The following is a 14,445-nucleotide window of genomic DNA, read 5'->3' as shown; positions in this document are numbered from 1 at the left end:
CAAGTGGCCCCTTTTGTGTATCAGGAGTCCAAGTCAAATTCAGAATGCTCAAGTAACTTGAACTTTACTTTAGTTGGAGTGGTTCCCTGGGGATTAGGTACTTTTGCATGAAAACACATTTCTCAAGATTCTGCAGACACAAAGGAATAACTCATCATAACCCACTGTTCTTCCTGGGAGATGAAATACAAGAAAAGGGAAAGTATGCTTTATAAATAATGGTTCAGTGTCATTACTTTGGGACGAAGGTTTGCGCAGTTGCTGGGTCAGAGGACGCAATACACATTTTCAATGGTGAGCGTAGGGTATTTAGTTACTGCTCATATCAAAAAAGGATATTCGACTATGATGCCCTTACAGGTAATCCTGGTTGAAAACTGGTTTGCCCTTGATGAGGACACGGAATACGCGTGAGTTTCAGTGGGGTGGAGTCCGGAGCCGACGACCAAGAAAGAATTCTTTTTTTTTTTTTTTTTTTAAGATTTTATCTATTTATTTGACAGAGATAGAGACAGCCAGCGAGAGAGGGAACACAAGCAGGGGGAGTGGGAGAGGAAGAAAGCAGGCTCATAGCGGAAGAGCCTGACGTGGGGCTCGATCCCATAACGCCGGGATCACGCCCTAAGCCGAAGGCAGACGCTTAACCGCTGTGCCACCCAGGCGCCCCAAGAAAGAATTCTTGAGGCGTCTTTGGTGCAAAATTGGTGGTTTATTAAAGCACGGGGACAGGACCCGTGGGCAGAAAGCTGCTGCACCGGGGTTGTGAGGGGTGGCTTTATATACCTTGGGGTGGGGGAGGTAAGGAAAAAGGGAGGTTGAGAAAATACTTTCATATGTTAAAGAAGATTCACAAGATACCCGAGGCCTTGCCATTGTCAAGTTAAGGTTGTTTTTCCCTCTAGCAAGGCATTAACATTAAGATGGCTGGGAACTTCCTAGAGCCTGCACATTATAAGGACATTTAATTGTATCTACATTCCCTTCCGGAAGCTAGGTTATTAATAGAGATGCTTCGTTCTTGTAAACTGCTAAAGACATTAGTAAAACCGAGGGAGACTTAAGTCTTGCAGGATTGTGGTATCTATAGGTTAACTATTTCTTTGTCCTTTAGGGCAGCCAGGAGTGCCTGAGGAATGTCACATACATCCCTTGGGGGGCGGGGTTGCGGGGTGTCAGTTTCTGCTTTGTCCTCAGCTTGCCTTCTGTTCCCTCATCACCCTGATTAAAACTGGTTAGTTATATCATGGAGAGCCTCAGGCTGACAATTTGTATTTCGTATTTGTAAATAGTTAAGTTTTCGGTTCACTATTGCCTTATACTACAGTTTTATAAAGTATTTTCATATATTCTATTTTATTGTGTTCATTTTGCTTGTTAGTTTCAGAACAACAACATAATGAAGCTCGTCTTTCCCAGTTCTTTCAAGATCAAGAAAAAAATGAGCTTGAACAAAATAAAGGCTGTACAGAAATGATAGCCCCCCCATCTCAAAGGTTTTAGGCCCTTAATCTGATATCCACAGAACGACACAACATCACCGACCAAAGGAAATGGTAGAGGAAGTAGACTAAAAATGTGAATTTGTTTAATATTAAAAGTTTTTGAGCAGGAAAGTATTAAAGTATTGAATTACATGTCTGTTTCCTACTCGAGAGGGGACTCCGTTGCTTCTCTTTGTGCAATGGTAGCCCTTCAGTAAATTTCTGAACAGTTAAGGCAATGGCCCTCTCTCCCCACAATTATTTTTAAAAACGTGTCTGGTAGCAATCTTCAGGAGCTGTGGAAACTGATTCCCGACCTTGCAGAGTATATCCTGTCAGAACAAAAGAGGTTGTAGTGGAAATTCCTTAGTAGGGTGATTATTGCTAATGACCAAAATTACAGTCAGTAATGACCATAACAGTTATAGGGCTTGTCAAGTTGTTTAAAGTAATCCAGAGCCGTGGACCATGAGATCTCAGGGAGGTGGATGCCAGTACTGCCTGACTTCTGAGAAAGGAAAAAAGCAGTCTGGCTTCTCTCCTCCTGCTTTATTGCTTCTGCTAGAATTGCTCGTACAATTTCTTTTTCATTCACAGACTTAATCCTATTCAAGTGCTAACATTGAAAAAATTGTTGACTCACTTCCCAGTCTGTGGTTAAATATAGTATAATTATCCAGCTATTCCTTGATTTTTAAAGAAGGAATTAACATACAAGCATATTTGACTTTACCTGAGAAATTGTTCATAGAATATTTTTTATTTAAATAGCATTTTGAATGTGCACACAGACTTGTGGTAGTAAAACGTTCTGTAAAGGGGAGGATGCTAATATTTGTATGAATATGAGGTTACCTTAAAAAGGATTGCCTTCTACCTGCAATTCCTTTGGATGGCTTTAATCTATATTAGGTAGGAGATGGTTAGATACGAAGTGGAAAGTATGAATTTGATAAAATGAAGGGAAAGAACTTCTACTATACCAAATGGAAAGTATTTTCAAATTATTTACATATATGTATTCCTAAATTAACTGGAACTTTCTAACAATGGAAAATACTGTCATTTTCTCATATGTGGAAACTTCCTTGAAAACTGTCAACAAGTTGCTGATTCCTCGCTGACGAGTGGATGGATGATTCTTTGTTGAGGGCTGCAGTTAGTACGCAGGATTTCAAGCATGTAGTACAGCCAAAAAAGCCAAAAAACGGAATCATGAATAGCTAACAGGAAAAAAAAAATGATTTCCAGCTGTTTTCAGAATTTCCTATTCATGGAATTTGGTTGGTGGGGCAGCCTCAAAAGGGCCATTTGCACTTACAGTCCTGTCAGCCTCATGAGACACACATGGCTTACACATTGTTACAGAAAAGCTAATTTTTCTTTGTTCACATGTGTTGCCTCAGACAGCCCATAGTTGTTTCATAATTGCTAGCTAGACGGTTCCTGAGGTAGGCTGCAGCTAAGACAAATCAAATTGTATAGTAGCTCTCAGTCAGCGTTCAGCCCGACTTGTTTATTTAAACAACTTCTCCTTCTATTCTGCTGCATCTCATACTTCTCATTTCCTTCCTTTACCCTAACGTCTTCATTACCTTAGTAAAATTTTGCCCAGCTACAGGAATGAACTGGGGGCCTGGAGCTTAGAAGAGAAACTTGTTTTAAGCTGAGAGCATGTTACTGAAAGAAAAGGATTGTGTATTTGCTAAAGTTGGGAAAAGGCAAATATTGCTTCCATCTGCTGAGATTTCTTCAAACTTTGGACATTCTGCTTCAATAGCAGCTCTTTCAAGAGCTCATCCCCTAACTTCTTGGTTTGGAAGATGTGGAAATTCAACATTTATGGAGATGACAGGAACAGACCAAGGACCTCAGAAGTGGTACATTTAGACTTCAGCTGCAGGTCACACAGTCTGGATTTTACTGGTAAGCTAGGCTGAACAAGTCAAGAACCCAGTGTGGCTGGGGGAGCAAGACAGCATGTGCCTTTCTCCAAATCCCTCGTACCGTCCACATGAGGACATTTCAACATCGACAGTATTGACATTTTGGATAATTCTTTATTGTGGGTTAACTGTGCTATGCACCATGGGACGCTGAGCAGAGTGCCTGGCCAGTGAACCTGGCCCCAGTTATAATCGAAATGTCTCCAGACTTTTCCAAGTGTCTCCTATGGGTGGGGGTGGGCACACAGTTGATTACCCTCAGTTGAGAACCATTGCTTTTGTTTGGTGACTTAACCTGAGCAAAATAATTCTTCTCCGGATTGGGGGCCATGGGTATGTGAGGAAACATCCCTGCTATCAACCACAGGCAGGAATGGAACCTTGGGGATTAAAGGAGAGGATGATACCAAAGAAAGGGTGTCTCAGGCCTGCCAATTAAAAAACATATCCTATTAGCCTCCACTTACATTTTGGATTTTGGTATTCTCAATGGCCTAAACAGAATGTAGAGGACCTGCTCCAAGAAGAGAGCAATCACCGCAGAGAACTGTAATAACCAGATACCCTAGACCAGGAGGAACCTAGCAAAGTCTCTGATCAAAGTACTCTTTGTCCCATTGTTCCTGACTGGCTCAGCAAACATTTGTTTACAAAACATTTACTTTTTTTCATCTTTCTGTGAATTGCATTCCTTTCCTTTGAAGTTCCAGGACGCTGCCTGCTTCTCCCTTAGTTCAGGATGACATATATACCTCATTTTGCCTGACTGTCTGGGGAATTTCATGTCTGTGTGGGTTCTCCATATGTATGAATTTGAGATTTATTTTCACCTGTTTATCTGCCTCATGTCAGTTTGTTTCTTAGTCCAGCTAGAAGGACTCTGAAAGGCAGGGGAACTTCTTTCTCCCTGACAGAATAATATTAGAAACATTTTTGTTTGCTGTTCTGACCAAGAAACTACCTAATAAAAATGAAGATGTACTCCCCTAAGCTCTTTAGATATTGACTTATTTAGTACCCCACTCTATGATGTAGGTATAGTATTATCGTCTCCGTTTTACAGCTGGGGACACTGAGGCCCAGAGGGTTTGGTAAGCTGCCTAGCAGCTAGTAGGAGGCAAAGGCAGGAATCACATCTGGCCATCTTCCTGGAGTACAGGTCCTTAAGCACTATGGTAGGCTTCCTCCTATGGGACCTTGCCACTCCATTTGCAAAGATAAGCTGGACAGGGCTGCTGCATTCTCCTTAGTTTTCTGCACTCTGCATTGTCTTCTGTATGCTGCCTGGCTATTATTTATTTATCAAATTCTCTGATAGTGCTTTCTAAGAGTATGCCAATTATCAACTCTTCGCCTCTTGGTTCTGTTGGAGTGAGCTGCCCTCCGCCCCTACAGTTCCAAATCCACTCCTTATTGCCCTGCTTGTGATCCAGGAGCTCTGTAAGCACTTCTCTTTAGCTCCCTGGCTTTGTCACTGGGGGACGCTGCTGGGGGACCGGGCTTTCTGCTGGTTCAGTGCGCATCCCTGTGTTCTTGCTCCTGCAGTGCTTAGTTGGGGTGTGGGAATCCCAGACGCCGTCAACCCCAGTAAGTTTTGGCGGTGGCTTCCAGTCCTGTGGGTACCTCTGCAGGCTCCCCAGATAATTCAGCACTACCCCTGCAGGTGGCTTCCTGGCAAGTTTTGCTGGTACCCCAGCCAGATTCTCAGAGTTCAGTGGCAGCCCTGCAGGTAGACCCTGGCAGGTTGGCCCGTACCTCCGGGGGCAGCTCTCTGGCTTTCCAGTGCCCCATGTGGCTTCTTGCTGGCCAGCATCTCAGTGAGCTTCTTGACCTTTAATGGGCCACAGATCCACCCTCCTCCAGGAGATCAGGATCTCAGCTTGGGGGGTGGGGGTGCAGGGTGAGTAGGGGTGGGAAGCTCTCCCAAACTTGTTTTTTCCTTGGACACTCTGGCTCTACTCCAGTGGTAACTGTCCCTATATTTGCTATTCTTGTATTCTTTAGTAGTTCATCTCCCTTGTTACTAATTATTTCTTCTCTCACTCATAAACACATATACACACACACATATTAAAAAAAAACCATATATATGAAGTTTCCACATATACATTTAGAAAGCTTCCCCATTTAAATTACCTTGTGGTTACTTTCTCCTGATTAGAACCTGACCCATACAAAGCGCCAGGAATTATTCCAAGTTGTTTGCAAAGATGAACTTACTCAAATCCTATAACAAACCTTCCAGGTAGGTGTGGTTATCAGCCCACGGAGAAACTGAGGTAAGGAGATGTTTGGAAACACACCGCGGTCTACACAGCTGGCAAGTGGTGGGGCCTAGATGTGAACTGCTCTCTTCCCATCTTCTCTAGAATAGGCTTACTGGATTATTTTGCATAAAGCCATTTAGACTCCAGAATTTTCTAGGGGTATAGGAGTTGACTACTCTTTCCTAACTGTTCTCTTGTATTTATTGCATTCCTGCTGTGTGTCAGGCATTGGCAGAGGATGATAATTTGATTAGCCAGCTTGGTACATAGTGACGGTGATTTATAGAAAGTGTATTCTCACAAAGGACTAGGAACAGGTAAATCTAATTCAAAGTTAAGCATCTGAAGTTAAAAATAGGATAGTTTTCTGTTTTTCATGGGAGGTACTTTTTCCACTCATTTTCTGTAGAAATTCTTTGGTCATTGTTGCACTCATGATTCTGAAATAATTTTTTTTTTTTTGGTGAGAAACTACGTATTTTCTCAAGCAAAGAGACAAATTTTTGCTTAGAATTTATTCCCTAAAAACCGTGTGTGGCGATGTCACCTGTGAGACTTGAACTTAGCGGTGGCACTAAAAGGTCTTCTGGGCTATGAGAAGAGGCAGAGTTCACAAACAAGGGGGCTTCTAAAAATCAATCCCCAAAATAATTTGTAAGAACCTGCATGATGAGAGCAATGTTGTGTGTTTCTCAGATAGCAGGACGAGACCAGGACCAGAGTGCTTTTGCCTAAGGGGCCGCTGTAAGGGGATTAAACACTGATTTGGGCTGATCTACCGCCGAGGACTGGGGACCTGGTTCTTTAAAACTAAGAATAGAGAACTTCCTTAGGACTTATAAAGCCTTGTTAGAAAAAGCAAAAGGATTAAAGAAAAATTCCTTGTAATAGCTTGCAACGAATAGTATTAAAATTGTGCTTCAAATTCTGAGGTAAGAAGAGAATCCCTGGGACTTAGTAACTCTTCATATTTTTTTCTCACCAAATTAGAACAGTTACGATGGCTCAGTACTTTCAGGAAAATGCTTGGAGCCGTGTATGAGCCAGTTGAATGGATGGTGGTGAGTTTGCTCAGGAAATGTGGGAGCAGGTAGCTGGTTCTTTCTCTTTTGTGTCATTTTTTGGTGCCTGGGGGAAACCTGGGGGACTCCTAGCCCAGCTGTGCCAGAATTTTAGGTATGGCCTCTGAAGCCAGTGTAGTAGCAAACGTGCCATTGCATAGTTCACGGGTGCTATCATTGACATATCCTTAGAGAAGTGAAGATCTTACCATCTCTAGACACAAGAGGGCACTCTAAACAGACAGGGTAGGGTACAGTGCGAAAAAGGAGACAGGGACGAAGTGAGGGAGGGTGAAGCTCTGAGTCAAAGGTGGTGTTGAATTTAGGCATCTGCCTACCTGGTCACTAGCTCAGTTTGCCACTTCTCCAGGCCCCCTCCCTCACCCCAGTTGCCCCAGGAAAAAGAACTGACCAGGTCCTAGATTTCCTCTTCTCAGGATGACATTGAAATTGAAGCTCAAATCTAGGCTTTCAGAGTCACGATTCCCAAATCTCTTACTTGGGCAAAAATCTGCAGGTCGCTTTTGGTCTGGCAACTTCTCCCATTAACCTCATTTGATGTAGCTTCCCTAGGAATATTTAATTAGAATCTCTTTTCCCGATGCCAGCAGAATTGAACCACTTGTGAACTGAGCTTTAAAGTGGATATGTTTCTAGTTTCTTCCCTCGAACTCCTGTACATCTTTTATTTAAGGGTGAATTTTGTATGACTTGTGTTTAACTTTCTAAGCCTTGCTGTATTCAGCACCCCTAGGAGAGGCTCGACAGGACAGAGCTGGAGTAGGCAGAGATTCTCAAATGGAATGTAAATTTGGAATGTAATGGGCACCCAACAGGGAGGTTTGAATTTCACAGATGGAGTCTTGGTACAATGTAGGTGAGTTCTGAAGTTATTCAATCTTCATGGGTATTAAAATGCTTTAACCTCAGCTCGAGGATTAAGAGTGAAGAATCGGTTCTTCTGGTCCTTGTGCATTAAGTAGAGACACGAGAGTGCTCGCGCCTGTGGATTTTTTAAAAGGAATTTTAAACATTTTAAAAGAATGGCAGTCTACTACCCAGCTAAGATCACAATGGTTTCACCTGAATAGACGTAATATAGTATTTAAATGGCCTGTCAGGGGCACTATAATATTGAAATTACCGTTTCAAACATGCAAATTAGTAAAGGTTCATATGCCCCGGGTCTCCTAAGAAAGGCAAAATCTAGGAAAAAACCAAAATTAGGTCTGAACACTTTTAGCACTCTTTTGGGTTTCTTTTCTGTGACCTGGGTGCATTTGCAATGTGCTTGGAAATGCGTTTGGGCTGTCCTCACGCCGGGAGCGACAGGAGCCAGTGGGTCAGTCCAGGCTGAGGGTGGTTGGGGCCAACGGCAACAGAGGAAGGTGCACCCTGAGCTGGAAAACCCGTTTTTCTGTTGCAAGAACTATTCGACTCATCTTTAAAGCTGCCACATATACACTGACATTTTTCAGTGGCCCGCCAAATCTTGCTACACAAAATTTGTGCAAAGTCCTTCTGTCTTGTAAAATATAAATTCAGGGCCTCAGATGTAGTAAACGGGGATTGCAGTCCTGAACATTTATCTTTCTTATTTGAATGAACCACCCTTCCTTCCTTCCTGGAGTGTGACTTAACATTTAAAATTCCTATTAAATCTCTGGGTACACCCAGAGACCTCAGAAAGCTCTCTACGGAGAAAGCAAACATCGTCCCATGCTTGGCAAAAGAAATGGATGCTTGTGTGGCCTCTCGGCTCAGCTGCTCAGGGCCCCTCTGTGGAAGAGAACCACATTTCTGGGGTTGCCAGAAAAAATGCTCATGTTGAGCTGAAAATCAGCATTTGCACTTGAAAGAGGCCAACCGATCTGGACATGGGGAAGTTGATGGAAGCAGGGCCCACACTGAGCTGCCCTGCAGTCAAAGATAGGGGGCATGGGGGTGATGTGGGGCTTGGGCTCCCCAGCGTCCATTCTCCCTTCCTGAGGAAACTGTAGATCTTCCCACACGGCCCCCAGTGCTGCTGGGGAGCTGGCCACACCCCAGCTCCGGGGCTGGAATCCGATCAGTCTATACTAATTAGAACATCCTATTTGCTGCTCCCTCCCCCACTTCGGTGACTGGTTTAGTGACAAGCCCACCAGCAACCTGGGCCAATGATTTTCCAGAGCCTCGCAGAGGATATTTTTGCGGGGACTTCCGACAAGGACACTTGTTCCGCGTGGCTGCTACCTGCAGAGTGTCTCTTTTCTTCTGGACTGTGCAGGGGATGGACCTGAATCCTAGAAGGAAGGTAGCTATTTGCCACCACTCTGAACACAATGTCAGCCTAAGGAGGAAGGAGAGCTGAGCTAATCAAGAGGAATGAGCAGGAGTCCTGACCAAACTGGACCCAAGGCATACTTCGTTGTTGGAATTTCAGTCACTGAACCAATAAATTGTCTTTATTGTTTAAACTAGGCTGAGCTGAGGTTTATGTTTCTTGCAACCAAGGTTTCCGAACTACCACCCGGTGTCTAGGATGATTGGGGTGCATACCTATTTATACGTGGGCAACAGACTGGCCGGGGCCATTGCGAGGCACTGTGTTTTTCTGAAGAAGTACTTGTCGTAAGAGCAACAAGTATTGTGGAGCGCTCTGTGCCACAGTCCCTCAAGTTTCCGCCAAAGTCCGACAGTGAATAATAAAGTGGGCATCAATTAAAAAAGCAAGCCAGGGGTCAAATGCAGCATATTTTAATTTGTTTCAAATAAAGCAATATATGTATATATATATTTTTCAGAAAAACACCAGATGTTAAATTCTACAAAAGCGCATGTGTCTTCAGCAGATCATGTTTGTCTGATCAGTAAGAATTTTTTTTTTCCAACATTAACTCTCTAAAGACAATCAAGGGACGGACATCACTGCTACAACACAGGCTGCTACTGAACCTCGGATCTTTAGCCACGTCTCGATTTTCCTAACAAATGAGTAAATACCGCCTGGCTAAATGCTGCAATGTCCTGATGAGAAAAAGCGTCAACAGATCAAGCAAAGCCATGAAAGTTATGAAAGCAAGCTAGAGCTGATTATTAGAATTAGTAAAAATGATTAAGAGAGGATGACACAACCATGTAGGGTTTGTATATTGTGATTGACTCTCTCTTGGCAGCGAGTTGGGTCAGCACCTCGGGCAGGGAACCAAAACTGAGTGAAAACTGCTTTTTTTTTTTCCCTCCTAGCTCAGGCCACCAACGTCACCGCTGGGACTGAGAGGACCGCAGCATCTGTGGAAACTTCTATTCTCGTGGGGCAGAGATTGCACTGTGAAACCCTAGCGACGTTACCCCGGAAAGGCCTGGCCTCTGAGTTGTCTACGGTGTGCTGCCTTCGCCGGGGCTTCTCCGAATGGGCCGGGGCCTCGGAGGTCTTTGTCCCCAAGGGGGCTTCTTGGTTTTTGGCGCCGCCTTTGTTTTTGGGACGGAAGCCGTTATGCGGCTGTCTTCTGTGTTCATGGCGGTTGTTGCCCTTTGTCATCAAATCAGCTTCATTCCCACTGCCCTGCGGCTTGGCAGACCCATTTAGCCTGTTGTGATGGTACTGGGGAGTAAATCTTCGTCTTTGGCTAGAAGACCCATTCTGCCAAAAGAAGAAAAGAGATAGGCATTAGATGCCAACAAACCCCAGATGACATCAGGGAAACCAAATCTCTAAGCCACGGGTAAGCTTGTTCATACCCCAGAGGAATATGACAACATGCAAACGGGGTCAAGGTGATACAATCCTCAAGCTGAAAAGAACAGTGAACTGTCTTGTAAGTGGAACTCCAACAAAATTACTAATGTTGAAAGAGAGGTTTCAGAAGTCTAAGAGAGACAATTCCAGAACCAAATAAACCCCATAAAGTACGCTTAAAATAGAATGGAATGAAATGTAATACAGAGGCAGGACAATGATGATTCTCTACCACGAAAATTTCTTGGACCTTCTTTTTTTTTTTTTTGGACCTTCTAAATAGATTATGAATATAAATGCTCATTATATATATATTAGAAAAATGTAAAATTCTGCTTAAAATTCAGTTTGTAAGTTTTCTTCTCCAAAGCAGTTTTTCTATTTTTATCTCAAAACAAACATCATAGCTTAGAAATATTATCTGGGTAAATACAAGGATGAGGTCTATCTGGTAGCTCTTGGCAGGACGTAGAGGTAACGTGTTTTTTCCGACAGGTGATTAGTTCTTCTTCTAAACTTTTTGTAGTTCTCAGCCAACGAGAGTTCTGAAGCATCATACTGGAAAACTAGCAACCTTCAACAAATCAGCGACCAAGAACATAAATGGAGGAGTAGAGAGGAAGCAATGGTCAGCGTGTCTGTCCCTGTACAAGGGAAGGATTTCAGAACTCCTTCAGGTCAGTGACAGCCAACATTTGCTGAGTGCTTGTAGTGTGCCAGGCCTCACGCAAGGGACCATCTTGGGTATCATCACACTCACCCTTTAAGATAGTTGCTATTATTTGTTTCGTTTTATAGATCAGGATAACGAATTTAAGGGACTCGTCCAAGGTCTACAGTTAGAAAGTGATAGAGCCATTCCCATTTCACATATGATTTATTTATTTATTTATTTAAAGATTTTATTTATTTATTGGACAGAGATAGAGACAGCCAGCAATAGAGGGAACACAAGCAGTGGGAGAGAAAGAAGCAGGCTCATAGCAGAGGAGCCTGATGTGGGGCTTGATACCATAACGCCGGGATCACGCCCCGAGCCGAAGGCAGACGCTTAACCGCTGTGCCACCCAGGCGCCCCTCCTGACAAGATTTATAAACAGGTTGTTCCATGAACGGAGATCTTTATTGAAAATCAAATTTCCATTATTAAAATGTGTGATTTTATGACTTATATGAAGTTCTAAGTCTGTGCTTTATGACTGGATGGTATAGGTTTAGGGAAGACCCACCTGTAATCACTCAGAACCCAGGGCAAGAGTACAAAGGCAGGCCCATATACCACAGGAGTGAATATTGTCTCTTCCCTGCTCTGACTCCTTCCCACATTGTGAGTGGGCCTTGCACATATGAATGTGGACACTCTGGCCTGCACACTTAAGCTTTGTCCTCATCCCTCACAAATAATCTTCCCCTGGACCCAGGGCTGTGCACAGTGGTAGTATGATTGGCTCTCGAGGTGCTATATCCAGGGAGGTGGTCCAAACAGACCCTGAGAGTAGGACTGGGGCCATTTGGGACTGGAATTCCAGGACCTGGAGTATTTGGAGCACTTTCCAGAAGGGTGGGTACAGATTCTGAGTCATGGCATCTCCTTGGTCTTGCTCCATAGGGAGGGCCGTGGCTGGGAAAGGGCCAGGAGGGGTTACTCCAACGCGCAGGGCTTGGTCCAAGGGCCCTTCTTGTCTGAGTCTGCAGAGTTCTGGCTTCTGCATGTAATTATATTTCCATTTAAATAAGCCATTTCCTGAAATGCTTTAATGGAAACGGTAACCGTGAGCCGAAAAAGTATCTATGTAGATTCAATTATTTTGGCTTCTTTTGTTTTTAGAGAAGTGAAAGGGAAACCAGGACTAAATTTTAGACTACTTTTCATATGGGGTTTAATAATGGCCAAAGAACAAAAGCTGTGAAGATGTATTTAGGTGACAACTAAAACAGATCCGATTATGATCTTTAGTCTACGAAGATAGGAAATGCTCCTTGTCAAAGTTCTGTTTTAACGTTGGGAAAGACATCTGGGGCCAGAGAAATGCCTGTTAGTGTCATTCATGAGAATTCTAAAAACCCTAACCACAGAATCCAACAGGGCACTTGCTAGAAAGCCAGGAATTTGGAATGCTTTAAAAAAGTCTTTTATTTGAGCTCTCTTTCTTAGAGACCATGAAAGGTATCTTTATAGCATGCCCAACGTCTGTATCATCAAATTCCATGTCTTGTTCATTCTCTAATGATAAGGGGGAAATCACTTCTCAAGCATATAGTGGAGGAACAGAAGGAAAGAAGGAAGACTGACCTTTGGACACTTATATTTTTAGGTGCTACGGCAGAGAGGAATTAATAATGTCATTTTGAAATATATCCTCTTTACCGAAAGCCCAAAAGAAGAGAGAGAAGTTTGAACTAACTTTAGGCTCTTGCTGATAAACTACACATAAATGGGAATTCAAGGATCTTAAAAAACAAATGCCAGATTTCCTTTGAGCAACAGTGTCAGCGGCCAGGTACGGAATCGTGTTCCCACGTCTGTGGGAGTCCCTTCTGCACACCAGCCAGTTACTGGGGCTGCGGGGGGAGGGGGTGGCCTCAGAGGCACAGGAAGAGCTGGCTCCTACAGATGGACGCTAATGCCGGAGCGCAGGCAGGCCACCTCGCCCACCTGGGAACGTGCCTGTGAAATGTGGATGGAGGGACCAGGCCGGTGGGCGGGGGCGCCGAAGTCGGGCAGGGCGTCTCCTCCTGGCACCGGGGTGGGCAGGCCCCCCGGAGGCAGTGGCAGCTGGCCTCCCCACGCGGGCTTACCTGCTTATTCGCGGGCACGGCCTGGTGAGAGCTGTCGGCAGCACTGGGAAGGTTGCTCGCCATTTTGGGGTTTGCGGCTTTACCCTCGGAGGGCTTGTTGTGACTGGACGACTTTCGGGTAAAGTGACTCTGTTTTCCGGAGGCTGCTGCGTGGGCGTTCAGCAGGGGCAGCAGGGAGCTGCAGGGAGTTCTCGAGGAATAGCTGTTCTTTGGGTGTGTAACTGCGGCAAGAAAGCGCGTGGCATTACGGGCTGTGCCATGAACACTCCTGCCTCAGTAACCCCTACGCAGGTGGGAGACATTGGCAGGAGCTTCGTAAAAACATTATTTTGTTTGTTTGTTTCCTTTTAAAGATGTCATTTGAAAGGGCACTTTGGTGTTTGGGAGACCAGCAAAGTTCTGTGAGTCACTGGACTGTGATTACAGCATAATCACCCAAGTTGGGAAGCATTTGTAGGCAAGAAGACGTATCTGCGCGACTATCATATGATTCCTTAGGTTAAGAACCACAGAAGAGAGACGGTGAACTCTCGAAGTACCCTCTCACGTCCGTGCACGGGTGGATTCTGCCTCTCAGGCTCCCCGTTCCCAAGCCCGCCTGCTGTCAGGTCGCTAGACCCGTGGATGCTGCGGAGACGCAGGAGGACCAGGAGGCACGTGGACACGTGGCTCATCAGAGCCATGATGTTCTGCTGGGTGTCAGGAATTTTGTTACCCTCGGTCATGCATATTCTACGACAACGGAGCCAGGCCTGCCGGCCCCACACATGCCCTAAAGCATTGTTCATATTCCACGAGAGCCACGCTATCTGGCCTTTTCTCAACCCCGTTTCCTACAGCTCCGCCAAAGGTCGGCACTGATTCCAATGCTAAGGTCAGTGCGACTAATCACACAGATCCCAGCGGGCTGGTCTGTTCAATGCTAATGATCCCCAGTCCCGCTGGTTTTGAAAGAGGTGGTCTGTGTGATGATGCTGAATCAGGGCTGGAGGGAACCACTCAAGGATAAAGTTAGGACCTCCCTCTCACTGTTCACCAGAACTTGACTGCCATGCTCGACAGTCGGACCTTTGAATCTTAAAACTGTTGCCAACTTTTAAAAGCAATTTTCTCTGCTACCTGTGTTGCCTCAGACTTCATCCTAGGGTTCTTCCAGAGGATTAGCAGTGA

The 14,445-nt window shown here is 44.5% G+C and overlaps 1 protein-coding gene across 4 annotated transcripts in view; it reads right to left on the bottom strand.

Annotated features, from left to right (window-relative positions):
• Nucleotides 1-9,478: 9,478 nt before the first annotated feature.
• The window catches only part of SPATS2L (spermatogenesis associated serine rich 2 like), a 161,721-nt gene continuing 156,754 nt past the window's right edge, over nucleotides 9,479-14,445 (bottom strand). For all 4 annotated transcript variants that reach the window (XM_019795973.2, XM_011220507.3, XM_034654920.1 and 1 more), the window contains 2 exons: nucleotides 13,276-13,496; nucleotides 9,479-10,380 (listed from right to left, as the gene is read on the bottom strand). In XM_019795973.2, the coding sequence (XP_019651532.1) occupies nucleotides 9,985-10,380; nucleotides 13,276-13,496 (617 nt within the window). In that variant the 3' untranslated portion in view covers nucleotides 9,479-9,984. The remainder of the gene's footprint in view (nucleotides 10,381-13,275; nucleotides 13,497-14,445) is intronic.

Source organism: Ailuropoda melanoleuca, chromosome 2 (assembly GCF_002007445.2).
Source record: "Ailuropoda melanoleuca isolate Jingjing chromosome 2, ASM200744v2, whole genome shotgun sequence".
NCBI lineage: Eukaryota > Metazoa > Chordata > Mammalia > Carnivora > Ursidae > Ailuropoda > Ailuropoda melanoleuca.
Note: the sequence above shows the minus strand (reverse complement) of the source record. Positions and strands in the feature narration are given on the sequence as shown.